Below are 26,999 nucleotides of genomic sequence, written 5' to 3'. Positions count from 1 at the left end.
GCAGTGTGCAGCCAGCGAGGTAGGAGCCCAGGGACTGCTGGGGATTTGGAGTAGGCAGACTTGGGAAGCCAGTCTGGTTTAGGAGCCAGGCAGACCAGGAGCCAGGCAGTCTGAACACATATCCAGCATGACTCACCATTCCTACCGGGGTCAGCCATAAAGTCATGTGTGCACTTTCAGGCATAAACCACATCCTCCTCTAATGCCACCAGCTTCTTCCTTTAACCTAAGTCTGTTCCATCCTGGGTAAGGAAAACAAGATGACCCCAGGTGGCTCCAGGGAGTCCGTTCCAACAAAGAGCTATGGACCGTTCATTTCCTCCCACACCCATCCCCCCAGCCCATCTGTTTTCTTTCTTTTTTAAAAACATCTTTTTTTAGTTGTCAGTGGGCCTTTATTTTATTTAAATGTGTTGAGACTCGAACCCAGTGCATCACACATACTAGGCAAGACTCGACCACTGAGCTACAAATCCAGCTTTTTTCATTCTTTTTTTAAAATATTTTTTTGGTTTTTGATGGACCTTTATTTTAAAAAAGTTAATTTTTTGCACTTTATTATAAACAAATGGAGTACAACTTTTTATTTCTCTGGTTGTACACAATGTAGATTCACACCATTCATGTAATCATACATGTAACCTTTTTTAAATTTATTTATATGTGGCACTGAGAATCGAACCCAGTGCCTCACACATGCAAGGCAAGTGCTCTATCACCAAGCCACAATCTCAGCCCAGCCCATCTGTTCTCTGACACAGACAGTTGTCCCTGAGATGACAAGTTGAGGGCTGGGGGTATAGCTCAGTGGCAGAGCACTCACCCTGCAAGGTCCTAGGTTCAGTTCCCAGCAGGGACTGTCTTTGGGAAACAACGCCACCCTCCACAGAGATGGTCTATCCCCCCTGGTACTACCCTGCACCCTGGGAACTGTTCTCTTCCTGCCCGCCTCCAGTGACCCACCTTGTCCATGCCATCATTCTGCTTAGCTCTTCTGCCTACCCACACCCTTCCCCCAAACCTTATTCACCCAACAAGACCTAAGCCCATGAACTCAGCTGAATGGGCAACTCACTGCACTCCTACTATGTAGTCATGTGGCAGATGGGGAGCTGGGCGCCATGGCACAGGCTTATAATTCCAGCAGCTTGGGGGCTGAAACAGAAGGATCCCAAGTTCAAGGACAACCTTAGCAATTTAACAAAGACCTAAGCAACTGAGTGAGACCGTCTCAAAATTAAAAAATAAAAATGGCTGGGGATGTAGTTCAGTGGTTAAATGCCCCTGGGTTCAATCCCAGGGGTGGGGGAAGAAAGAAAGAAAATTGTTGATATTTCACAAAAAGCACTGTAGAACAATCAGCAAGCAGTGCATGCCTGTCATCCCGGTAACTCGGGCAGCTGAGGTAGGAGGATCACAAGTTTGAGGACAGCCTCAACAACTTAATGAGATCCTGTCTCAAAAATGAAATAAAAAAGGGTGGGGTGTGGCTCAGTGGGTTCAGTCCCGATACTAAGAAACAAAACAGTAATCATGGGGAAAATTCAAAACCCTGTTGGACTTCCTCTTCTTCTGGGTTTAGGTTCTGTTTTATTTTGAATTATATTGGGGAAGGAGATGTGCTATTATCTTCTCAGCCTTGGGGACTCAAAAGAACTTTTAAAATCTTTTGATTAGGAAAAATATCAAAACTAAAAAAAATTGGAAGACCAATACATGTACCCTAATCTTTTTTGTATACATAAGACTTTGTCACCACTAAAAGTCTGTATTCCACATGGATTCCTGGACTGGGGGCTCACTGTCACCAGCCTGTTCCAGTTGACCTGTGTCACCCTTGGTGGGTCAGAGCTTCACCACAAAGCACTAGGTGCTTCCCAGCACAAACCTGAGCTTCTTTAGCATGTTTACATTTGCATGTGGAAATCATGGAGATGATGCCTTTTTTTTCATCATTCCCAATACTGTCTGGGATTGATTTATTGATCACTTTTTCCCCCAGTACTGGGTATTACTGGGACCTAGGGGTCCCCAGCCCTTTTTATTTTTTGAGACAGGGGCTCACTGAGTTGCTGAGGCTGGTCTCAAACTTACAGTACTCCTGCTTGAACCACCTGAGTCATGATTTTCATCTTCTGGATCCGGCAGCTAGTTGGTGCCGAGCATTTTTTAAGTAAAGCCAACAAAGAACAAATGAAGTAAATAAGCAATTTTTTCCTCATAGTGTTGGGGCTGAACCACGACCTCACACATGCTAGGCAAGCACTCTACCCTTCAGCTGCATCCCCTACCCCATTAACAGTCTTGACATCCACATGAGTTTTAATAATGATCTGCCATGTTTGAAACATGAGCACAGCTATCTTGGGTCAAGTCAGGCAGGCAGTTTTTGACCTGAACATCTTCAGACATTAGTTCGAATTTTGTAAGTGAAGCTCCATCATTCTGCAAATAAGCAAAGCTGACTTCAAAACATGCCCTTCCTTGTGAGTACTGTTTTCCCCTCCAGCGCTGGTGATGGGACCCAGGGCTTGCACCTGCGAGGCAAGCGCTTCACCACTGAGCTGCACCCCTGGCCACGCCAGTGTCCAGCACACCTCCCACAGAGCGGATCCACGCTTATCCTGGGCTCCCTTTCTGCCACCCTTAGAAAATGCCTTTGTTCTGACAAAGTGCAAAGGCCAACTGCTAGGGTTTCACCACGCCTTCCTCCTCGTCCTAGGAGGAGCTGCCCAGAGGTCGCTGGGGCGGCGCCGCGACGCCGCAGCTCCGAGAGCCGGCGCAGGGCGGTCTCTCGGAATGGCGCCGCCGCAACGCTGCTGTCTAGCAGGGCCGCCCAGAGCGTGCCGGCTGTCCGCCACCCCGGCCCCGCCGCCGCCTCGCGACGCGGCGTGCTGGAAAGGCCCGCGGCACTCGGTGCGCGCGTCCCGGCGGGGCCCCGCGGAAGAGCGTCGCGCCGCCGCCGCCGGTCACGTGAGCGCGGGCGGGTCACGTGGCGCCGGCACCGGTCACGTGGCGCCGGCGCGGGTCACGAGAACGCTCTCTGGCGGCGGCCGCTCGCCGCGGAGTCCAGGGTCCGCCGGCCATGGCCAACGTCTCCAAGAAGGTGTCCTGGTCCGGCCGCGACCGCGACGACGAGGAGGCGGCACCGCTGCTGCGGAGGACGGCGCGGCCGGGCGAGGGGACGCCGCTGCTCAACGGCGCCGCGCGCCAGGTGAGGGGCGCCCGCGGCCGAGCCGAGTGCGCGCGGCTGCTGCTTCGCCGTGCGGGCCGCCGGCCTGGCGCGCTGCGCCGCGGGCGGCGCCCCGGCCCTTTTAATTTTGAGACAGGTCGCCCGCTGGCCCCGACTTGCGAACCGCCCGTCCGCCCTCCCGAGCCGCTGGCACCGCGGCGCGGCCACCCACTCGGGCCGGCTTCCTCGCCTCTCACGGTCTTACTCGCTGCCTTTCGCATCCCAGGATATTTAACAGTTTAGATGGCAGAGTCGCCCTTTTGGTGAGAGTGACAGAGAACCTTTCTGTGGGAATCAGTCCGGACTTCGGCGGGTTTTTTGTTGATTCTTATTCTCTTTTCGGTACTGGGGCCGGAACCCAGGGCCTCACCCATGCCGGGCAGATGCTGTGCCGCGGAGCCACACCCCCAGCCCCACTCTGCAGGTGCTTGGCCATGACTCGTGTCTGCCAGTTTCTCTTAGTCCTTAGTTGGATTTGAAATGTGCAGCCAAGGCAATAAGCACCAAGTGAGTGGGTGAGAATGTGCTCAACTGTCAGCACAGCTTGCGTCTTTAAATGCATCAAGTCTGGGAGAAGGATTACAGTTTTATTTACCCCTGGGTCTGTCTGCTGTGCGAGTGGCATTAATTTTGAGTCAGTGAATTATTTGTGTTAATGGCTTGGTCTGTGTGACTATTCTTCACCTTTTCTTCTGTTAGATTTGTCTTAAACACTTGCACGGTGTTTAAGGGTTAGGAAGGACAATTAAAAAAAAAAAAAAAAGCTGTTTCTGTAAACTTATGTAAAGACTTCCACTCACTTGGCGATGCATCCAACAAGGAGAATCAAAGTCTGTTGCTGGTAGGAAACAGCTCAGCTCCCTTGAAGCAGCAGCTGCTTGCGGCCAGTGATCCGAAGTGGTCAGAGTGGTGGGACTGTGTGGTTAGCTCTTTTTTTCTAGGGATGTTTCTGAGTTTTATTTACTTTCTGTTTCAAAATAATGTGATCTCAAGTTAATAAAACAGAAGAAAGAAAACTGAGCCAATAGGTCAAAAAAAATGGAACTTTGGCAGAGGTGGAGTTCAGAGTTATTCTAGGAATGAACTTGCATGGGGTTTCCTGATTTTCTTTGCAAATAGATATAGGAGTTTGTGTGTGTGTGTGTGTGTGTGTGTGTGTGTGTGTGAGGTGTTGATTTTTTTTTTTTACTTTAAATGTCATTACAGGCTCTTTATTTGCAGTTACTATTGATTAGCTACTCCCAAACAATTTAAACCATGTGGTTTGCCTAGTACACTGTGGTACATTAATCAGCCTCTGTCCTACTAGACAGAGACTCAACACCCCAGGAGGACTGTGCAAGGCACCCCTCTGGCACAGAATCCTCAGGCAGGTGGAGCAACAGCAGTAGACAAAGGGGGTATGCGTTTGGGACCCTGTAAGAGTGTGAATTGCACTGTGGGGCATGAAGGTCAGACCAGTGAGCTCGAGTTGGCTTTGAGTTTGACTCAGCTCTGGGAGAAGCCAGAGGACACTGGGGATCCTGTGTCCCTCAGCACGTTGGACAGGTGCAGTCTGGAGGCTGGGTGTCCTTAAATGCCTGTGATGCCTTTGCACAGGAGCACTGGACCAGCTGAGGGTCCTGAGCAGGGTCTGTTGCCTTCTTGGGCTCAGTTTTCTTATCTGCAAAAAAGTTAATGAGTGTATAACCCTGAGCACGGAGCCTCTAAGAAAACATAATCTGAATGAACCTTGGTTGTTCCTAATAGTGTAAATGCAGCAACTCAAGAGTGACTTGACTTTGCAAATGCATTAGTGCATGATGCCCTTAACAGAATTTCTTGGTGCTGTTTTTCTTATGTGTGGGGATCACCTCTGGGTGGTGGGTAGGCTCATAGCACCCCAGTGCTGCAGCATATGGGGCTTTTGTGAATTAAAGCACCAACCCAGGCCCACAACTGCCGTGGAGGGTTCTAGTGAGCAGACATGAAAGCTTGCTCTGCCTGCCTCCTGGCCTTTGGATTTTATTGCAGGGGTTCCAGGATTGGATGGTGGCATCATTGCCATCTTGGCTAGGGCACAGGTGGCTGAACATCTGGAGGTTGCTGCCATGAGCCGGGCAGACCAGGGAGTGGGCTGTTCATGTCTGGACCCCTGTTGAAAACTTGGTTCCCTCAGAACCTGTTCCCATTCCCAGACCATTGTGCCAAGCACAGGGTGATGGTAGGAGAGGAAAAGGGTGAAGTCACCCAGCAGGTCGTGATCATGTATGTGGGCAGTCGGAAGTGGAACATTTCGAGAGCTTATTGAGGGAAGTCTGCTTGAGCCAGGAACAGTGGTAGCAGGGTAGAGTGGGGGCAGTGTACATTGGTAGTGTTAGTAAATTCAGGACATACCTGCAAACTCAGTGAAACCAAGAGTCCCAGCAGAGGAGGATCTCAGGTTGGTGTGGGACTGTGTCCTGCCTTGTTAACCCTGAGCCACAGAACACAGGGTTCGAGGGTGCTGTTGAGGAGAACTGAGGTGTGGCAAAGTGGTGGGGGAGGGTCCTCTGGTCATCCCCTTGAACTCTGCCCTCCTTTAGCAAGCACTGGTCATTCTCAGCCCCTTCCTTCACCAGCCACCTAGCCCCAGCCCTACCTTGTGTAGGGCCAGCAGCTCTTCCCCAGAAACTTAGGTGGGTTAAAATCAGCCTTGGACACAGGTATGGCCCATGGCCCAACAGGGTACAGAGCTGAGGGACACATGTGGGCCTGGACCTGGTCAAAGGGTCCTGGGAGGCCCCCCAGAGGCCACAGTGCACAGAAGCGGTGAGTGTGGGCAGTTTCCACACCAGGTCTGTTCCCACTGTCGCCTGCACTCCCTGCTTCTCCAGCTGCTCTGCTAGTCGCAGGCCTCAACTCCTGTCATCAGCCAGCTCAGCCTCAGCGGCTTCTGCTCCAGAGGCCCTGGGCCACTGTGTCTAAAGCAGGCCTTTCCCTCTGTCCCTTGCTTCTGTCAGTTTATGCTTAGTGTTGTATGTGACTTTGTGCCCTTTCCAAGCTCCCGGCTTGCGTCCTGAGTGCTCAGCGTGGAGCTTGGCAAGTGGGAGCTCGCTTCGGAGCTTGGAGTGCACAGCTGGCAGCACAGAACAGCAAGTGATCTTTAAGATTTTCAAAAAATATTTTTTAAATTGTGGTAAAAAGCATATAACATAAAATTTAGTGCTTTTTACTTTTTAAGAACATGATTCATTATCATCCAGTATGTTCTTACTGTGGTGCAACCAATCTCTAGAACTTTCTATGTTGCAAAACTAAAACTCTATTCCTGCTAATGAACTCTTCCTTTCCTGGGCTACACACTCTACTTTAGGCTCCTGGATGTGACACCAAGGGCCTTGTGCAGATGAACACGCAGTGTCTGTGCTCTTGTGACCGACTCATTTCCCAATGTCATGGGCAAGGCCTGGGGAGTGGTGTGTGGCAGTGCCGCTTTCCTCCTGTGGCTGGTGGAAGCCACTGCCTGGGTAGGGTTGTCTGCCTGGTGGTGGCACTTGAGCTATTGTGAGTGGCGCTGCTATGACGCTGTGGTTCCTTTGATACCCAGTTTTCAGTTCTCGGGGTAGTTAACCTGAACGTGGAATTGCTAGTTTGTAGGTCCATGTTCTGGCTTTTTCTGAGGAGTTGCTAGACTGTGCTCCACTTCAGCTTCTTCGTCTTGCACCCCCAGTAGTGTGAAGGGTTGCACCTCTCCGTGCCCTGCCAGCCCTCTTGGTTCTCTCCTCCTCTGCAGTGCCCTCCTGGTGAACGTGCAGTTGTGGCTCATTGGGGCTTGGGGCACCCTTGGGTGTGCCTGCTGGCCAGTGGGCACTGATGTGTCTTCTCTGGAGAAAAGAAGTCTGTTCCTGTGCTTGGCTCTTGTCGGGTGAGTTGCTTGATTTTAGCAGGTGATTTGCAGAGTACTCTCTTCTGTGTTCTGCCTGTGGGTCCTTTACCAGACACCGTGATTTGCACAGACTTCTCCTCTTTCGGAAGTTGCCTTTTCACTCTCTGAATGTTTTTTGGTGTGCAGAAGTCTTTGATGTGACTTTCAAATGACTGGCTCAGCAGCAAGTTGCAAGCTAGGGCAGAGCAGGTCTCTGCATGCCTCACCTGGTCTTCTGCAGTGGTTGCAAGTCAGGTCCTGCAGCTGGGATGGAAGCCAGGCGCTGCTGTGGAGCCCTGTAGTAGATGCCTGTGAGCCTGCTTATTAATAGGTCTGTTACCACGGTCAGCCTTGTCCCGCCTCCTCGTGGTCACGCCCATCCCTAAGCTCTCTTCTGTCGGCCTGAGCCGGGAGCACCTGCAGTCTGCCAAGATGACTTCAGCAGCGGGGGTGGCGGGGCTTCTTGGCAGTTCCACTGCCATGCTCTCCTGTTAGCCTTCTAACAGGTGGTTCGTGGTTGGGGCTCTGCCTGCTGCTGCCAGGCAACAGCCTTGAAGATGTGTATTTCTGCTCACCATAAGGTACTTTCAGGCCTGGGACTGTGTGGCAGGCTGGCCCACATCTGCACCAGGATGTGGGGGCACCTGAGAGTCTCAGCCTTCCTCTGCTCTTGAGGAATGGGCCCAGCTTCACAGTAGAGGGGTCCCGGGAGCTCCCTGCCACAGGGCAAGGAAGAACCTGGCTGAGTACCTGTGGGGAACTGATTTAGAATCCGCCTGCCTGCCTGTCATGTCAGGTCCCGTGAGGACTGTTGTATGCAAAGAAAGACAGAAGCTCCAGGGGCCCTGGAAGCCCCTGGATGGCGACCCCGAGTTCTTTAGGGACTAAAGGCAGCAGGTGAAGGGCGGTGCCCCTGGAGGGCAGTGAACTGGGAAGGTCAAGTTTTGGAAACTATTTGGGATGTGATTTAGGGGCAAGCTCTCTAGAGGAGGCAAGCCACCCCCACCTCTCCTAGTTGGCAGAGACCTCTGGCCTGTAAGTTCCTTTTCTGCTCTTGTTTCCTCACCTTTTGGCCAATCACCAGCTGGGATGGGGTGGAGTGAAAGCAGATAGAGCCCTGCTGCAGGATCCTGTGCCTCTCCCATTTAGGGACCTCTTAATGAGCCTGCACAAGGGAGGGCTGGTCCTGGGAGCCAGAAAGGTACAGAGAGAGGAGTCAGTGGAAAATCGGCCACCTGGATGGCTGCTGCCCAAGTGGAGACAGCTCTGGGTTGCCTAGGCATGGCACAGGGCTCCCTCTTCTTTTCTCCTTGGGCACATTTGCACAGGCAGCAGACTGCCCACACGTGGCTTTCCCTCTGCTGAGAAGCTGGCCCCTATCCCTCCCCACCCCAGCCCTTTTGTGAATACCTGGGACGTGGTTGGGAGCAGCTAATCAAACGATCTCAGGACAGAGGAAGATGGGCAGAAGGTGCCCTTGTGACATCCCCTGGGCTGGGCAGGTCTGGGCACAGCCAGGAGGTGCTTCTGAGTAGGGCGGGACCCACAGAGTCAGGGGAGTGTCACCACAAGGCATTGCTGCCCCGCGTTGAGCTGCACCACCCTAGAGACTCAGTGGGCAGGACCTGCCCACTTCTGTGCCACAGACTTTTTGGGAGGCTGTGTGCGTATTCAAATCCAAAAATGGCACAGAGAGGTCATTCTGGACACAGTCCTGAGGAGATGGTGGGAGGCTGGCCCTTCAGGACCAGGGTGAATGGGGAGGAGCAGGGCTTGTTGGCATGAGCACTGGCTGGTCTGAGGGGTATCTCCAGCCCTTTATCCTAACATGTGGTGAGTGCTGCATGTCCAGCCTGAAATAAGAGATGAGTGCTGGACTTTGGGGGGCTGCAGGGTCAGGAGCAGGCCTGGTTCTGGCAGCAGGAGGGCAGTGCAGGATGGGGACGAGAATGCACAGCATGCTTGCATGCTCATGACCTCTGTTCTGCTTTTAGTCACCTCACTCCACATCTTTCCGAACTGGACAGATGAGCAACGTGGAGCTGGACGATGAGCTCCTGGACTCGGTGAGTGGAGGCAGTAGTCCCTGCCCCCTGTTCCTTCTTCTGCAGAGCTGCATCCTGACAGAGGGCAGATGGCTCACACCTAGCCACTGTGCTGGGACTGCCTGGACAAGGTGCAGTGGGGACCAGAGGACCTTGGAGCCCAAAGCCCTGGGCAGGAATGAGCACAGTGTGAGGTGCCTGTCTAGCAGTTGCTGTGGGAACATTTCTCGCAGCCCCCAACCCCTGAACTGGCAGCTTGCACCCTGCTTGGTGGTACCTGCTATAGTTCGGATTTGTCCCTGATGGCTAGTGATGCTGAGCGTCTTCTTGCACAGTTGGCCCTTTGTACATCTGTAGAGAAATGCCTGTGCAGAATCTGTGCACATTTTTAATTGGATTATTCTTGTTTGTGGGGAGTTTTGTTTGACTGGTTTTGAGTGTCAAACCCAGGGCTTCAAGCATGCTAGGCAAGCAGTCTACCACTTAACTACGTCACCAGCACTTTTTTGAAATTTAAAGATAGGATTTGGCAAATTTTCACAGGCTGCCTCAAATTTGTGATCCTCCTGTGTCAGCCTCCTGAGTAGCTGGCACCATAGGCAGGTACCACTACACCCAGCTAAAAGAGATTATTGGTGGGGGGAGTGTGGGTGCTGGGGATTGAACTCGAGGGTGCTTTACCACTGTGCTGCATTCCCAGCCCTTTAATTATTTTGAGACAGGGTCTTGCTAAGTTGCTTAGGGCCTCACTGAGTTGCTGAGACTGGCCTTGAACTCTTGATTCTCCTGCTTCAGTCCCCTGGGTCCTTGGGACTATAGACATGTGCCACCGTGCCTGGTTTACATTATTATTTTTTATTTTTTATTTTTTATTTTTAGTTGTAGGTGGTCGCAATACTTTGTTTTATTTATTTATTTATTTTTATGTGGTGCTGAGGATCGAACCTAGTGCCTCACACACGCTAGGCAAGCACTCTGCCACTGAGCCACAGCCCAGCCCCATTATTATTTCCCAATACTTGCATTATGGGAGCTCGTTCTTGTTTTCAGTGCTTGGGATAGACCCAAGGCCCAAGACGCACTAGTAAGCCCTTCACCACTGAGTCATACCCCAGCCTGTAGAAGTTCTTTCTGCACTCTAGACACAAATATCCTACCAGATGCATGATTGGCAAATGCTTTTTCTTGCTCAGTGGGTTTTTTTCCTTTTCTTTTCTTTTTTAATATTTTTTTAAGTTGTTGATTGACATTTATTTATTTATTTATACGTGGTGCCAAAAGTTGAACCCAGTGCCTCACACATGCTAGGCAAGCGCTCTGCCACTGAGCCCTGACTCCAGCCCTCAGGCTTACTTTCTCTTGGTGTCCTTTGATGCATGTGTATGTTTATTTTAATGAGGTTCCAGTAACTGCTTTGTACTGCTGGTGCATTGGGTATGATGATTTGAGAAGCCACTGCTTCAACCAAGATCCTGGAGAATGTCTGTCATCTTCTGCAGTACCGAGAATTGAATCCACCCCTGGCCCTCGTTTACTTTGAGACAGGGTCTTGCTGAGTTGTCCCGGCTGGAATCACAGGCCAGGGTCACCACGCCCAGCTGCATTTTATTGTGGATGCTCTTATAAACAGAATCGTGTCTTTCTGTTGTTGGCAGTTGTTAGCGGCACGTGCGTAGGAGCACAGTTGATGTTGTACCCTTGAATCTGCTTACTCATGTTTGCAGTTGTCTGTATGTGACAAGTCCTGGCAGGAACCTCCAGTGGAGAGGCGATTAGCAGTGCAAGAGCCTGCGTCCCAGCCACTTGCTGGTGGTGGGGCGTCTGTCACCTGTGGGTTTTCTTGGGTCTGCAGCAGGTTGAGGTGCTAGCCTGCCTTCTGCTGTGTTGATGTTTAATCCAGAAGATGCTAGATTTCTCTGTCCAGACAGCCCTGTGGGCTTCAGGCTCCCTGGTTGAGGGTTTTTGTGTCTGTTCAGGGGGAACGTTGGGCTGCAGGTCCCTTGTGTTATTTGGCCCGCCTTTGGTGTCAGGATAAGGCTGGCTCTGGAACGGTTTGGGATGTGGCCCCTTGTACCTCATACCCAAAGAGTGTGTACCTTTGCCTTTTTCTTCTATAGGAAAAGGACCCATCCCACTCCTTCCCTAAGGAGATTCCACACAATGAGAAGCTCTTGTCCCTCACATACGAGGTGGGTCTTCCTCTTCTGTCCCTGCCTCTAGTTCCCTGCTCCATGCTTGGCTGCATTTGTGCCTGTCTCCCCCTTCAGTAATTGGTCAGTAATTGCAGCCCCTGCTGCCTGTTCTGCAGAGCTTGGACTATGACAACAGCGAGAATCAGCTGTTTCTGGAGGAGGAGCGGCGGATCAACCACACGGTGAGCTGGGTGGGTCCCTGCTCTCCAGCTGGGCTGCTGTCTACTGGGGCCGCACAATGCTTCTGCTCAGCCCCTTCCCCCTCTGTTCCCAAGCATCTGTGTTCTGGAGCCACTGTTCCTCTGGTTTGTCTTTGGGGGAGCCCTAAGCATGTGATCCCTGGCGACACATACTTGAAACGGCAGGAGTGTTAACGTCCTAATCAGGAGGCTGTTCTTGAGACATCAGGTGTGGCCCTAGGACATCGACAGCTGATTGGGAACTTGTTGGGCCCTGAGGTGCTCCATAGTCATTGAGATGTTATTCAGAGACAGATGTTGGTCAGAGGCTGCTCTTGGCAAGACTCAGATCCCCGAGCATAGCCCACTGTGCAAGGTGATTGTCTGAGTCCCAGGAGCCCCTCGTGCTGGTGCCAAAGCAGCCTGCACCAGGGCATCTGGATGCCACCCACTATTGACCATGCCTTCCTCCCAGCAGGCCTTCCGGACGGTGGAGATCAAGCGCTGGGTCATCTGTGCCCTCATTGGGATCCTCACGGGCCTTGTGGCCTGCTTCATTGACATTGTGGTGGAGAATTTGGCTGGTCTCAAATATAGGGTCATCAAGGACAGTATCCTTTCAGATGCCCAGACAAAGTGAGGGGGGGAGCTGGGGCTCAGTGGTGGAGTAGGTAGGCAGTGCAGTGCCAGCCCTGCATGACATGGCCAGCTCCTGCTGTCCAGTCAGTACCATGGCCGCGCTGGGCAGCCAGCGGCATCTGTGTAGGTACACACCCACCCTGCAGTCCGGCTGCAGGAGTGAGGTGGGGCAGAGGGTGTGGGCCCAGGTAGTTCAGCACCCCATCCCTGACGAGCCACCAGATATCGACAAGTTCACAGAGAAGGGCGGGCTGTCCTTCTCCCTGCTGCTGTGGGCCACCCTGAACGTCGCCTTCGTGCTCCTGGGCTCCGTGATGGTGGCCTTTGTAGAGGTACAGCTGCTGCAGGAGGCCCCTGGGCGCTTTAGAACCAGTGCAGGCTGGGATCTCAGCAAACGGAAGGGGCCCCTCCAGCCCATGCACCGAGGGTCCCATTGTCTGGAGACTGTTACTTTCTGTTAATGAGAATCACGTCTGATTCTGGTTGAATCAGGTGGTACAGATAGGAAACCACTTAGTAAGGGCAGTGCTGCTGCTGACCCAGCAGCACAGGCCTGTGCCTATGCCACCCTGTCCCACCCACCACACAGGCCTGACACCCACTCCTGCTCCCGTGTAGCAACATCTGCCCTGGCATCGTCACAGCTAAACATGGGGGCATTCCAGGACCTGCAGTGTCTTGGGGGCAGGGATCCAGTCTGAGGAGAGAGTAGGATCAGCCTTCCCCTGGGCCCTCCGCATGTCCACTTGAGGGTGGCCCTCCCGCGTACTCCTCCATCCTGAGGCACCTTCCTTCCCATAAGCCCTTTGTTTCTCATCCTCATCATGGGGAAGGAAGAAATGTCAGCATCCAGAACCTTCTGTTGAGTGCAGAACGGTGCCCCATGAACGGGAAGCTGTAGTTGCTTGGTGCATGAGTGCCCTGTCCATCCTGGGACATCCCCCCATCTTTGGGGGCCTTCTGGCTCTGCCTGCAGCCCCTCCTACATCTGCAGGGCTATCTGAGAGGTTGTTCTGCACTGGGCAAGGTGGTGAGAACCTGTACCCCTGGCCAGCTTCCTTGTGGGGGCTGCCTCTGCCCACTCCACTGGCTCAGCAGCACCTTCCTCTCCTTCCAGCCAGTTGCTGCCGGCAGTGGGATCCCCCAGATCAAGTGTTTCCTCAATGGGGTGAAGATTCCCCACGTGGTGCGGCTCAAGGTGAGGCACACGTGGTGACCCAGGTGCAGCAGGTGCTCCTCCAGGGCCTCAGGTTCAAAGGCTGGTCTTGTGCATTGCCCTCCAGACCTGCCCAGTGGCGGAAGCTGGTCTTGGTACATCTTAAGTGATGCAGAGGTGCTGAGTCTGTGTGTGTGTGACTGCAGCCCTGTGGAGCGTGTCTGATAGAGGACTACGGTGGCGGTGTTTCAGAGGCTGAGCAGCCAGGGCAGAGTGCTGCGCTTGGCCGACTTTTCCCTTTCTTCAAGGCTTTCCTTGATTTTCTTCAAACTCAGTGTCCTCAGTAGCATCCTAATTCCACGGGGACTGGGCCTGTGGCCATTTATGTCTGCATAGTCACTCTTCTTAGCCTGAGATGGCCAGGGGCAGCTTCCTGTCCCCATTTCAGGAGGGGGCAGCGACCTCCCCTGAGGTACTCCAGGGCCCGTGCTCTGTGGCCAAGGAGGACCAATGTGGCCGTATCCTAGGGAGCAGGGGCAGTTCAGCTGGCAACTGAGGAAGCCCTGTGTTTTTGCCGTGCTGTAGAGTAGGGTCCACCTGGAGCTGCTGGAAGTGGCATGTGATCTGTTATCTACCTAGGGTGACTGGAACCTTCTAGAGATACTTGCTGAATACCTTCTGCTAACTGGCCGACTGGGTGACTGGGTTTGGGAGGCTTCTCATCATTGAGCCTGAGGCTCTGCTCCATGGCAGCCTCCTGCTCCGAGTCTGTGGGCTATGGGCCTTGTGTGAGTTGTGTGGTTTCTGACCCTCACAAGCCCAGGAGACATGGGAGCATGCTGTAGGCCAGGGCGTCATAGTCCCCCAGCCCCGCCCTCATGGCTCCTGACCTGATGTGGGGTGACTGACAGAGCATCTTTAGATGGGGGTGTGGGAGGCTGCACATCCACGCAGGGTCACCTCTGCTATGCAGCTGTGCTGAGGCCCAGGGCAGAGATGAGTCTGCAGGAGGGGCTGTGGCTCCCCCTTGCTCCAGCAAGGAAGGGCAGACAGACTCATTGCCTTGAGGAGTACTTGGTCCCTGCAGGTGTACTGAGCGGGAGATGACTGCCCCCGGTGGTGGTGGTGGGAGAACTAGGAGGAAGCCCTCCACTGAGGACAGCGCTGCGGGCAGCGGCCAGCCTGTCTGGCTCCGTGGCTGTGGGCTGCGTCCTGAGCCTGTGGCCTTGCTGCTGGGCGCTGGACGTTCTGCCCTTGGCTTAGAGGCTGTGTTATCCTTGTGTTCCAGACGTTGGTGATCAAGGTGTCTGGTGTGATTCTGTCCGTGGTGGGGGGTCTGGCCGTGGGAAAGGTAAGTGTGTGATGCTGCCCCAGCCTGTGTCCCATCCCCATAAGCCCGTGAGGCCTGTGGGTGTCCTTGAATGCTGCTCACTGTGCTTCCAGGAAGGGCCAATGATCCATTCCGGGTCCGTGATTGCTGCAGGGATTTCCCAAGGAAGGTCGACTTCGCTGAAGCGAGATTTCAAGGTGAGCCCCCCATGTGGACTGTGCATGACCTCCCTCAGCCATCTGCTGCCCCAGGCGGAGTCCCACTGGGACCTGTGGCTTGGCTCCAGCAGGGCAAAGTGAGCATGTCCCCACGTGCCTCCGCCTGAGGGGCGCCTGGCCTGCTGCCAGACGAGGCAGGCACCCTTCCTTCACTTCCACCCCACAGCCTCTCGGGCTTGTCCCTGTGATCTCGGTGCTGTGTGGAAAGGGTCTGCGGCTCAGCCCTGCATCACATGAAGTGGGTCACAGCTATGTGTGTGCCCCTTGATACTTGCTTTCAAGACATGCTGGAGATGATTCCGTGTTGTTTGCCTGCAAAGTCCCTGGCATTTTGATGGGTATCGCACTGAATTTCTTCTGTGTGAGTTAAGAGACAACAAACGTTTCTATAGTGAATGGTATTTATTTATTTAGATGCTGCGTATCGAACCAGGGGTGCTTTACTACTGAGCTACGCCCAGCTGCTCTTATTTGGACAGGGTATCTCTAAGTTGCTGAGGCTGGCTTCGAACTTACCATCATCCTGCCTCGACTCCCAAGGATCTGGGATCACAGGCATGGCTGCTGTGCCAGCTGGACAGTTCTTTTTCATAATCAAGGATGGTTTAGGTTTTCTGCTTGCTTGGTTTTTTTTTTTTTTTTTTGGGGGGGGTCTCCCGGGTGTGTGACAGGCTTCCCGTGTGTCACGGGTGCCGTGCACTGTGGCAAACAGGCTTGGCTGTGACACAGGTGTGGGCAGCCTGCATTCTGCACACCTGCATTGTCACTCTTGGTGACTGGGCAGATGGTGGGGTCGTAGAGCAGAGCCCTCCCCACCCTCAGGTCTCTCCTGCCTCCTTCCCTGAAAGGTGTGCTCTGGAGCACCTGCACCCATGCCTTCCACCTCTTCCTGTTTCAGATCTTTGAGTACTTCCGCAGAGACACGGAGAAGCGAGACTTTGTCTCTGCAGGAGCGGCAGCTGGGGTGTCAGCTGCTTTTGGAGCCCCTGTGGGTGAGTGAGCAGGGCTCTCCCCGCCTTTCACCACTTGTGTGAAGGGAGAGTCTGGGCTGGGAGGTGTCTGGCACTCTCGTGCCACGTCCTTGCCCTGCAGGTGCATGTCAAGCCTGGCCACTGCCTTCCAGGTGGAGTCCTGTTCAGCCTGGAGGAAGGCGCCTCCTTCTGGAACCAGTTCCTGACGTGGAGGATTGTGAGTGCCTGTTGACACCCCACCAGGGTGCCCGGGGCCAGGTCGCACTGGCAGCCACCTCCGGGTCAGAGTGGACATCTCATGCTTGGCCCTTTGTGTCGAGCCCTACCTGCCTGGGTGGTTCCTGGGGATAGTCCCTACCTTCCCTCAGGTCCTCTGTTAGCTTGTCTGCAGTGCTTGTCCACAGCTGTGCCGGAGGCTCAGCCTGCTCGGCCCAGTGCCCTCCTGCATCGTGAGGGTGCGTGTGGGCATGAAATGCCTAAGCTCCCGGCCTCTCTGCAGTTTTTTGCTTCCATGGTTTCCACCTTCACTCTGAATTTCGTTCTGAGCATTTACCATGGAAACATGTGGGACCTGTCCAGCCCAGGCCTCATCAACTTTGGGAGATTCGACTCAGAGGTACCACATCCCCTGGCCCCTGCCCTCTCTGCTGCCGGATGGACCCAGCCCCTTCACTAAGGCTGGGGTGGGGACTCACCTGTGGGGAATTGAGCTCTTGCTCAGCCCAGGGCCTTGTGGTGCTCTGGTGGTACATGTGGGACTGCCCAGTAGGGCCTGGGGGGGTCCCCTGCTCCTGTGCAGGCACAGCCCACGTGTCAGGTGCTGGTGCTGGGCCACATGAGGTGCCCAGACCATCCAGACTCAGAGCAGAAACAGACCTACTTAGAGCACCTGTGCTCCTACTGGGGCACCTCTGCGGCCCTGTGTGCAAGTGTGGGAGGTGCCACGCATGTGGGCAGATGGCGTCACCAGTCCAGTTTGTCTTTGTCCCCTCCACCACAGAAGATGGCATACACCATCCACGAGATCCCTGTCTTCATCGTCATGGGCGTGGTGGGTAAGGCCCTCCCCACAGGCAGACAGGCTGGAATCCTCTGCTGGGGGCATGGTGGTTAAGGGAGGACCGTCGCCCTGCCATGTGGGCACTGCCCCTCTGGTTTTTAGAGGGGCTGAGGAATGTGCAAGGTTTGTGCATTCTGATACTTATTCTCCCTTGGCAGTCACGGGGCAGCGGCGGGGTTCCCTGGAGCACAGTGGGCCTGGTGGCACCCACCGTGAGGGTCCCTTATCCAGATGTTCAGGGCCAAAAGTGGCTCAGAGTTTGGTTTTTTTTTTTTTTTTTTTTTTTTAATTTTAGAACATTTTCATGTTCGTGATTAGATACTTTGGGGAAAGGTACCCAAGTCTCAACACATAGTTCCTGTTTTGTCTGCAGATTGTGCACAGAATCTGAGGTGGTTTTGTAGGTGTTCTTAGTGTGCCTGCCTTTGGCTTGTGACCTGTTGTGAGGATGTGAAATTTCCCTCCTTTGGGTCTTGTCTATACTCAGGAGTTTGGGTTTAAATTTTGTGATGAGGAACATGTTAGCTATGTTTTTCTGTAAGTCCATTTTCCTGAAAGGAAAGAGAGCCTAGAGTGCTTTGTCCCAGGGTCCTTGCTACTCTGCTTCTGGGGAGCCTGTGATGCAGGGCCTCCCCCCTTCCTCCTGTTTGACTGATGTGAGTTTGCTCCTGGTTGTAGGTGGCATCCTTGGAGCCATGTTCAACGCCTTGAATTACTGGTTGACGATGTTTCGGATCAGGTGAGAAATCCTACGCCTCGGGAGCCCTGTGGAGAGCCGTGGCCGCAGGGTCTCTGAGAGTGGGTGGTTTGCTCCCTGCTGAGCTGGGGAGGGGGACCATAGGCCCAAGGCTAGAGAGCCTCCAAAGAAAGTATGCAGGCTCCTCCCCCGAGGGACAGCACCTGGGCAGGAGAACGAGGCCCCACTGGGTCTGGCAGCCCTGACTTAAACACTGTTGTCCACCCTGCACGTGGTCAGCCTCTGGAGAGCAGCACTGAGGCTACTCCTGGGCACACGGAAGCCCTCACTGCCCCGGCCCCGTTGGGCTCGTTTCAGCTGCTCTGAGGGAGGAGTGCTGGTGGGCACACGTGGCCAGCAGAGACCTGGGGGCCCTGCTGCTGGGAGGAAGAGAGCTAGGATGAGTGGAGCTAGGTGGAGTCTGGGCGCATTGATCCTTAAGCCTGCCCTGGCCCTCCTAGTAGGTGTCCTGGTCAGGATGCTGTGCAGCTGCTGAGGGAGTGGCCAGTGGGGCTGCCCTGGCCGATCCTGCAGTGATGCCCCCTGGCTCTTCGCTCCAGGTACATCCATCGGCCCTGTCTCCAGGTGATTGAGGCCATGCTGGTGGCTGCTGTCACTGCCACGGTCGCCTTCGTGTTGATTTACTCGTCCCGGGACTGCCAGCCCCTGCAGGGGAGCTCCATGTCCTACCCGCTTCAGGTAGGCCTGGAGCCCAGGTGGAGGTGCAGTCCTCGGGGCCAGCCCCCACCTTGCTCACGCCCCACTGATGGCAGGAGGAGCTCCAGAAGCCAACCGGCTGGTGCGCCCCCGGCCTGGTCCCATCCAGGGGTGGCTCAGTGCTGGGCTGTTCTCCCTCAGCCCTCTTCCTAGGCGGGTGTGAGTGCTCTGGATGGGGCTCCAAGGAACGAGGAACCCAAACTCCCAACCACAGAGGGGCCTCTCAGGAATGTCCCTGGCCACCTAGTCATAGTAGCCCAAAGCGGCAGCCGCCCCCACGTCCATCCGCTGGCAGAGTGAAGTGCCCGTCCACACTGGACGGCATTCTCTCTTGGGGAGGGTGGAAGGGGGTTGCCAGCTGCAGACAGACTCGCCTCAGAAACGTGCTCGGTGAGAGGCCAGATGCACGGGGACGCAGACTCTGCGACTCCCCTTGGAGTAGGAAGAAGAGTGGTCCAGCTGGATTCAGGGCGGGCAGCGGGGAACTAGTGCTCCTGGGGACAGATGTGAGCAGACTGGCAAAACTGCTTTGCTGCAACACAGCTCTGCCTTAGCCCAGGAGGGGCAGGGGCAGGACCAGGCCTGTGGCTTACAGAGGCTGGCATCTGACCCATGGCCCCAGCAGTGTGCTCACAGGGCCCCTGGGTCCCCATTTCCCCAGGCAGTGGGGACAGATGGCTGTCTGCACTCTGCTGGGGACAGGGTGGGCCCCGTACACAGCTCCAGGGCCAGCTTCCTCCAGCACGTTCCCTCTGGTCCCTGCAGCTCTTCTGTGCGGACGGCGAGTACAACTCCATGGCTGCGGCCTTCTTCAACACCCCTGAGAAGAGTGTGGTGAGCCTGTTCCACGACCCGCCAGGTGTGTGCCTGCGGGGCGGCCTTGGCCCAGAGGTCCCTGCCCCCAGGCTGCAGGGGTCGTCCTTGCACAGCGCAGGGTGCTGGAGTGCCAGGGCTTCTGAGGTCGCCTTGTGGCCAAGCACTTGGAGGGCGGCCAGCCAGGCGCCCCATGGCCACGCTATCCCCTTCTTCCCTGGGGTCACCTCCCAGCTGGATTCAGTCAGAAATCCCAGCCTAATGAGGCTGAGTGCCCAGGCAGTTCTGACGGCAGTGCCGCATGAGCACAGCAGAGCCGGCACCAGGCCGCCCTGAGTTGAGCGCTCAGGTGCCTGTCTTAAGCTCCTCTTTCTCCTGACTTGTCACAGGGCCAGTGTGGATGTACTATCTTCGGGTCTGGGTCTCTGTGTGGGTGAGGGGTTAGATTTACAGAAACCCTTTTAAGCGTGGGGAGAGGTGGGCCTGGATTCTTTTTTTTTTTTTTTTTAAGTTGTTGGTAGACCTTTATTTGTATGTGGTGCTGAGGATCGAACTCAGTGCCTCACACATGCAAGCCAAGTGCCCCACCACTGGGCCACAACTCAGCCCCCTGGAGTCTCTATAGAGCGACTGCCCCTCTGGGTGCACACCAGGCATCCTGTGCCTGGTTCCAGTGTCCACAGCTGTGCCTCCCGTAGGCGGTGCTTGGTGGGAGTGAGGTAGACCTGTGCTTTCGCTGGCCTGCCTTCCTGGTCCTGCTGGGCTGTACAGCAGCACTCTCTGCCGGGGTGTGGATAGCACCTCCTTGGCCCACCCTTTTGCCCTCTTCGTCGATTTTCTGGTCTCCATGTTCTGGCCACCTTAGATGTCCCCTCTCCACTTAGTTTTGTCTCCCAAACCTGACCTCTCAGCACCTTGTCCAAAAAGAAGCTGCTTCCTGGGACTTGGTGCTCAGCCAATTGCCCATAATGGCTCCTGGCCTGGCTCCTGTCCACCTCCCAGATGTGACATCTCAGCAGTACACATCTCAGGCACCCACTGCAGCCAGGAGGGTGTTTACCCTGTGACACTGGCCATTTTGGACCATAGGGACTGTTCTCTGAAACCAGGCTGTGCTCAGGTGTGGAGGAAAGACCTGTCCTAGCTCAGTTGGTCAGTTTGAGGTCAACCTGATGACAAGTCCAGCAGAGCCAGGAGCCTAGCTGCTGCCTCAGGGGCTTATGGGACTCCCTGTCCCAGTGAGGGTCCTCTGGGTGCAGACGCTTCTGGGATCCTGGATGTACCATGGATGTAGGGCTTAGACTGTCGCCCTGCGCTCGATGCCCGCTCTGCAGGCTCGAGGTCACTGTCCTCACCACTTCCCCTTCTGATTGTCCAGTCCCCTCTTTTCCCCAGGGAGGCAGAGAGTACCGAGCCTTCAGGGAGCCACTGGGCTTGGGTCTCAGGTGGCCTGGCTCCCTGGGTATGGCCATGTGGGCCAGGTGGGGCAGGGCATACAGGCATGAATCAGGTGGGCAGCCAGCGGCCTTCCTCCCCCAGGTTCCTACAACCCCATGACCCTGGGCCTGTTTACCCTGGTATACTTCTTCCTGGCCTGCTGGACCTACGGACTCACTGTGTCTGCCGGTGTCTTTATTCCATCCCTGCTCATTGGGGCTGCCTGGGGCCGGCTTTTTGGCATCTCCGTGTCCTACCTCACGGGGGCAGCGGTGAGTGGGAGCTGTAGGCGGGAGGCTGGGGCCCTGTAGTTCAAATGTTCCCTGTGATCCTGGGTCTGGGGGCCATGCCTGTGCATGCTGCAGACTGAGGATGGTGCTCGGTGTCTTATTAAAAATGTGGGAAGAGCCCAGGGCTGCTCCTTAGGGACCCAGGGACAGAGTGGGGTGCGTCTGCCCCAGGCCCTGCCAAGCAGGGCGAATCTTCCAGCCCCTCCCTCCTCTTGCCTGTCTTTGCAGGGCTCAGGGGTTTTTGTTTTTCGATCTGTTTTAATTTCTCTTTTCAGCCATTCAAGTAAAATTAAAAAGTGACAAGACAGACCACAGTGATTGGGTGGTGGCATATGCCTGTGATCCCAAGGTACTTAGGAGGCTGAATCAGGAGGGTTTCAGTTTTGAGGCCAGTCTCAGCAACTTAGCAAGACCCTTTCTCAAAATTTTAAAAGTAAATACAGGGGCTGGTGATGTGGCTCAATGGGTAGAGCAGCCTGGGTCCAGTCCCAGCACCAGAGAAAAAGGGAGGTCCCAGCAAGGAGGCTCTGCTTGCCCCATGTCCACTGCCCAGGCTCGCTCTGGGCTGTCAGGCGCGGTTTTGCTTTCGGTTTGGCTTTTTCTTTACTCCACCCCCACCCTGGTACTGGGGACTGAACCAGGTGTGCTCCACCACTGAGCCACATCAAAACTTCTTATTTTTTATGTTGAGACAGATTTTCACTAAGTTGCCCACATTAACCTCAAATTTGCCATCCTCCTGCCTCAGGCTCCAGAGTCCTGGGATCATAGGTGTAGCCACTATGTCTCAAACTGAGACGGCATTTGCATACCATAAAATTCGGGCTTTGGAAGGGGACAGCTAGTGCAGTGAATGCATTCACAGTGCCATGCAGCCGTCACTGCCAGCTGCAGAGCCTTCTCTGCATCTGGTAGAGCACCCTGTTCCCCCTCCTGGCCCTCTGGATTTGCCTGTCCTGGACATTTCCTGTCAGTGGGTCATAGTATGTGGCCCCTGTGTGTTGGGACCTGCGGGAATCCCTCTGCGGTTGGGCGCTGTTCCTGGCGGTCCAGATATGCACACTGAGGGTGGTGTGCACGCTGAGGGTGCTGCGCACATTTGCAGCCTGCTCTCAAAGAACCTGCACCTGGACACAGCGTTGTGTGTGAGCTCACTCGTGTGTGCAGGTGGTGTGGGGCACACCTGGGTCAGCCACAGACTGACCACAGCAGAAGGTGCGTGATGGCACGCATGGCACGTGGGTGTGGGCACCTGGGGCCACTGGACCCTCTGAGCTGCATCCCAATGGGTTTGGATAGGAGCTTTTGCCACACAGGCTTCTCCCCTGGGTTGCCTCCCACAGATCTGGGCAGATCCTGGCAAGTATGCCCTGATGGGAGCTGCGGCCCAGCTTGGTAAGTCCTGGGTCTTGCCTGGGTGGCGGGTGGGCTCCACGAGGTCAGGAGGGGCTCCTCAGCAGGCTGGGGCTAGGCCCAGCCCGCCCATGTTGAGCTCAGCCAAAGCTGGCCTCACACAGCTGGTCAGCACTCCATTTAAAAGAACAGCTTAGACTAGGTGCGGTTGTGCACACCTGTAATGTCAGCAGCTTGGGAGGCTGAGGCAAGAGGACTGCAAGTTCAAGGCCAGCCTCAGCAACTTAGTGAAACTATCTCAATGTAGAGATCTGTGGATGTGGCTCATTTGTTAAGCACCCCCAGGTTCACTCCCTAGTTCCAAAAAAAAAAAAAAAAAAAAAAAATCGGAAGCTTGGGAAGTGGGCTTGATGCAGAAGCAGTTATCCCCCTTGGGGCATGGCCACACCAGCAGTCTCCTGGCAGCTGGGTCCTGCTCAGCTGGGCCCTGCTGTCAGGAGGGTGAGGCTTACGTACACCTCCCACAGGAGGGATTGTGAGGATGACCCTGAGCCTGACAGTCATCATGATGGAGGCCACCAGCAACGTGACCTACGGCTTCCCCATCATGCTGGTGTTGATGACTGCCAAGATCGTGGGCGATGTCTTCATTGAGGTGTGTGGGCACACAGCCAGTGCAGAGGGAAGTGGTCCTGTAGGGTCAGGCAGTGTGTCTGGGGCCCTGCCTCGGGGCTGGTGTGGTGTGCCCATCAACACCAGCATCCTGTGCCTGCCCCCAGGGCCTGTATGACATGCACATCCAGCTGCAGAGTGTGCCCTTCCTGCACTGGGAAGCCCCAGTCACCTCGCACTCGCTCACCGCCAGGTACGGCCAGCTAAGCTGCCCCTGTCTCCCACCCCAGGCTGAAGGGCTCACAGGCCTGGGCATGTGGCAGGTGGGCAGGGAGGAGCTGCATGCCTGGGGAGCTGCCCCAGTGCTGGGCGGGGCTCCCGTTCCAGCAGTCTGTGGCATGGGGAGGTTGGAGGTCCCCAGGCTCGCTTCCTGATGTGACAGCCTTGTGCCCATGGAGCATCTGCGTGGCACACCAGAAGCTGTGGAGGATGCCTTGCTCACAGGGTTGGGTCCAGCCAGTGCTGGTATCCCACTGACAGGCGGCCTCCTGGGGGGACTTCCCTGGCAGGGAGGTGATGAGCACTCCTGTGACCTGCCTGAGGACGAGAGAGAAGGTTGGCACCATCGTGGACGTCCTCAGTGATGCAGCATCCAATCACAATGGCTTCCCTGTGGTGGATGCTGATGGCACCCAGGTACCAGGCCCTCCCTGCAGGCCAAGCTGCTTGGTCTGGTGCCCGCTGGGCAGATGCTGGAGGCACTGTGTGCAGTTGAGGGATGTGGGAGCCCCGCACTGGGGTGTGGAGCAGGACCTTACTGCCCACAGGAAATGACTGGAGACACCTGGGCCACAGGACAGCTATGCCCACATCTCATGGTCCTGACCTGGTGGGGTGGTCAGCTGTGGTACTGGCTACTACCTTAGTAGGCAAAGGCTGGACATGAGCCGCCACCGCATCCTTTCTCTGCTGGGGTCCTGATGGGGTCATCAGACATGGACTTCAGTGGAAGGGATCAGTTGGGATTGCATGTCCTCTACAGCCAAAGCCACTGTCTCTCAGCACCTCACCTGCAGGCCCCGTGCAGTTAGGGTGGCTCAGGTCAGGCTGCCTTGTCCCTGGTCTTTCAGGGCAGAAGGGACTCGTGCCTGTGAAAGGCCTATGGCAAGGCCAGTGTTGGGAGGCAGCTGTGATAGTGACGGCAGGTGGGTGGCATCTGGCTGAGGTCCTGCTGCAGATGTCCTGGGGCTGCTGATCAGGCGCCCCTCTGCAGGGCCTCAGGGCTGCCTCTGAGCCCCGCTTTTCTTGCAGCCAGCCAGGCTCCAGGGCTTGATCCTGCGCTCCCAGCTCATAGTGCTCCTTAAGCACAAGGTGCGTCTGGCAACCCGCTGGGGTGGACCCCTGGGGTGCTGGCCCCACATGAGCACTTGACTGGCCACTGCCCATAGGTGTTTGTAGAGAGATCCAACATGGGCCTGGTGCAGCGGCGGCTGAAGCTGAAGGACTTCCGCGATGCCTACCCGCGCTTCCCCCCGATCCAGTCTATCCACGTGTCCCAGGATGAGCGGGAGTGCACCATGGACCTCTCAGAGTTCATGAATCCCTCCCCCTACACAGTGCCCCAGGTACAGTGCGGGAGTGCACCATGGACCTCTCAGAGTTCATGAACCGCTCCCCTACACAGTGCCCCAGGTACAGTGCAGGCGTGCACCATGGACCTCTCAGAGTTCATGAATCCCTCCCCCTACACAGTGCCCCAGGTACAGTGCGGGAGTGCACCATGGACCTCTCAGAGTTCATGAACCGCTCCCCTACACAGTGCCCCAGGTACAGTGCAGGCGTGCACCATGGACCTCTCAGAGTTCATGAACCCCTCCCCCTACACAGTGCCCCAGGTACAGTGCGGGAGTGCACCATGGACTTCTCAGAGTTCATGAACCCCTCCCCTACACAGTGCCCCAGGTGCAGTGCAGGCCTGCATGACCCTCCTCAGGCAGGAGCTCAAGGTCTCCTGGGACCTTGTGGAGCAGCCACCTCCGATTGACAGAGGCAGGGAGAGTGGGGGCCCTGCTACCCAGGGAAGGACTGTTGGGGGGGACTTGGGTCTCTGTGCCCTGGGAAGCAGGCAGGCTTCGAGAGCCCCCAAGGCTGCACACAATGGGGGTCTGGGCCCAGACAGGCATGAGTGGGCTAAGACTTGCTGGGATTTGGGGGTGTGGTCTCTGGGTGGGCCCCACTAAAGGCTGTGCCTTTGCAGGATGCATCTCTCCCTCGGGTTTTCAAGCTGTTCCGGGCTCTGGGCCTAAGGCATCTAGTGGTAGTGGACAACTGCAATCAGGTGGGTCTGGTGGTCTGTCCTGGGCTGACCAGGTCACAGCACTTGCTCTTGCTTCCGTGCAGGCACATGGGTGTGAGACCCAGCCTGACCCTGCACCTGCGTCAGTGCTGGCACCGTGCCCGTACTCCTCACCCTGGCCAGCCTCAGGGTCTCTCAAACCCTAAGGGCTCCCCTTGCACCAACCACGTGGGGCAGCGGGTTCTGCACGCATGAGGGGTGCTGGCCCATGGGCTGTGTGACCTGGTGTTGCTTCTGCAGGTGGTCGGGCTGGTGACCAGGAAGGATCTGGCCAGGTACCGCCTGGGAAAGGGAGGCCTGGAGGAGCTCTCGTTGGCACAGACATGAGCCCTGGCCCTACCCGCAGGCAGTGGCACTTCCAGCCCCTCTGCACCTGCTCCCAGGGCCACTGTCCCCTGGCCGCAGCCTTGCTCCCTTGGCAGGGGCCTTGGAGGCTGCCTGGGCTGGGCCCGCCCTCAGCCTTGCAGCTCCCGCTCCCTCCTGCCTCCTGCCTCCTGCCTCAGGGACCGTGCGGCAGCGGCACTCTCCTTGCTGCTCACTTCTGGTGGTGGGCTGGTGAGCCTGAGGGTGTGCTGCGTCCTGCCCATTGTGGCCACTGTGGTCCTGGGGGGACCAGCTCCTATGGGCCAACTTGGGCAACCCCAGGTCCAGAGGATGTGGCAGATGGGCTCTGTCCCAGCGTCTTGGGAGCTGAGGATCATCCTCATGCCTGACCCCCAGGTCCTGCCATGCCTGTCACCCTGGGTTCTCCAGAACTGGGGTCACCTGACCCACATGTGCACAGCAGCCAGGAAGCCGGGCCTTCCCACAGCGTCCAGGGGACTTGTTATCGGCTGTTCCATCCTTCCTGACTGCAGCAGATGCCACTGTGGGTGTCTTTCCACTGGCCTCATGACCCCCAAGCCATCCCAGTGGCTCTGGGGTAGACCAGTGAGAATGGAGCCAAGAAGCCCCCACCTGCCCACCCTACAGCTCCCAGCCACCTGGAGCCAGCCAGACTAGACGTGCTGGCCCTGTTGCTACAGAGCCTTCCTGTGGGACACAGAAGGGTATTTCAGTGTCCTGGCATGTGTCTCTGAAGGCCACACGGGTCCTCCTGTGGAGGGCTGGCAGATGTGGCCCTGGGTTGTGCTTCCTCCTCTGCCCTCCATGGGTCTGGGCTTCAGGGCCTGGGTATGAGAAATAAAGGACTCCTGCCCAGACATCGAGTGCCAGCCTCCCTGTTCAGCCCACGGCTGAACTCACGGGGCCGGGGTTGGGCGCTGAGGTGGTAGTGTCTGGTGTGTGGCACCAGACATTCCTGTGAGCACCAGGGGAAGCTGGTGCAGCAGACTGGGTCAGGCCTGGTGGACAGGCCTGGTGGACCTTGGCCTCATCCCCACAGCAGAGCCCTGTTCCTACCACCCCTGCTCTCTGGGGCCAGAGGGCCCACACCTGGGTGGGCCAGGACACTGGGGGGCTCCTTCCACAGGATCCTTCACTCTACAGGAGGCCCTGGCCGGTGGGTCAGGCGACAAGGAAGAGGAGCTCTGAGAGGGGCAGGGCTGCATCTGAATTTGCTCTCAGGGCACAAAACCTGCCAGGCCCCAGAGACCACCAGGAAGCATGCGCAGTTGCTGCATGCACTGGAGGTGTCAGTTACATGTTGAGTGATATTTTGGATATATTAGGTTAAATAAAACAAATTGTCAAAACTCCTGTCTGTCCTGGCCTTTTTGGTGGCTGCTGAGAGAGCCAAAGATGTCAGCAGCCCTGAGTGTGGGACACCTCCTGCAGC

The 26,999-nt window shown here is 55.9% G+C and overlaps 1 protein-coding gene across 3 annotated transcripts; it reads left to right on the top strand.

The window, feature by feature from the left end:
• The first annotated feature begins 2,842 nt into the window (after positions 1 to 2,842).
• On the top strand, positions 2,843 to 26,916 carry CLCN7 (chloride voltage-gated channel 7). 3 transcript variants are annotated; one of them, XM_079121018.1, is made up of 25 exons: positions 2,849 to 3,214; positions 9,113 to 9,184; positions 11,281 to 11,352; positions 11,472 to 11,537; positions 12,010 to 12,145; positions 12,396 to 12,505; positions 13,291 to 13,371; positions 14,618 to 14,680; positions 14,773 to 14,856; positions 15,776 to 15,869; positions 16,001 to 16,065; positions 16,348 to 16,464; positions 16,849 to 16,903; positions 17,587 to 17,647; positions 18,205 to 18,343; positions 19,127 to 19,220; positions 20,714 to 20,883; positions 22,245 to 22,296; positions 22,782 to 22,909; positions 23,034 to 23,119; positions 23,436 to 23,562; positions 24,178 to 24,237; positions 24,315 to 24,491; positions 25,124 to 25,204; positions 25,463 to 26,916. In XM_079121018.1, the coding sequence occupies exons 1-25, from the start codon at positions 3,086 to 3,088 to the stop codon at positions 25,547 to 25,549; spliced, it is 2,406 nt and encodes an 801-aa protein (XP_078977144.1). In that variant the 5' UTR covers positions 2,849 to 3,085; the 3' UTR covers positions 25,550 to 26,916. The 3 variants fall into 3 exon arrangements, with proteins under 3 accessions (XP_078977146.1, XP_078977144.1, XP_078977145.1); XM_079121019.1 differs by having other exon boundaries at positions 2,854 to 3,214; positions 12,013 to 12,145; XM_079121020.1 differs by lacking the exons at positions 25,124 to 25,204; positions 25,463 to 26,916 and having other exon boundaries at positions 2,843 to 3,214; positions 24,140 to 24,237; positions 24,315 to 24,453.
• Positions 26,917 to 26,999: the final 83 nt, after the last annotated feature.

The sequence above is a fragment of the Sciurus vulgaris genome (genome assembly GCF_902686455.1).
Source record: "Sciurus vulgaris genome assembly, chromosome: 18".
Lineage (NCBI taxonomy): Eukaryota > Metazoa > Chordata > Mammalia > Rodentia > Sciuridae > Sciurus > Sciurus vulgaris.
This window is presented reverse-complemented; position numbering and strand designations above follow the sequence as displayed.

What these genes read in the sequence shown, in the direction of transcription:
- CLCN7 (XM_079121018.1), top strand. Translation starts at nt 3,086, where the DNA reads ATGGCCAACGTCTCCAAGAAGGTGTCCTGGTCCGGCCGCGACCGCGAC. An exon ending in TCAACGGCGCCGCGCGCCAG is followed by an intron (nt 3,215 to 9,112) that starts GTGAGGGGCGCC and finishes TTCTGCTTTTAG; the next exon opens with TCACCTCACTCCACATCTTT. An exon ending in TCGCACTCGCTCACCGCCAG is followed by an intron (nt 23,120 to 23,435) that starts GTACGGCCAGCT and finishes CTTCCCTGGCAG; the next exon opens with GGAGGTGATGAGCACTCCTG.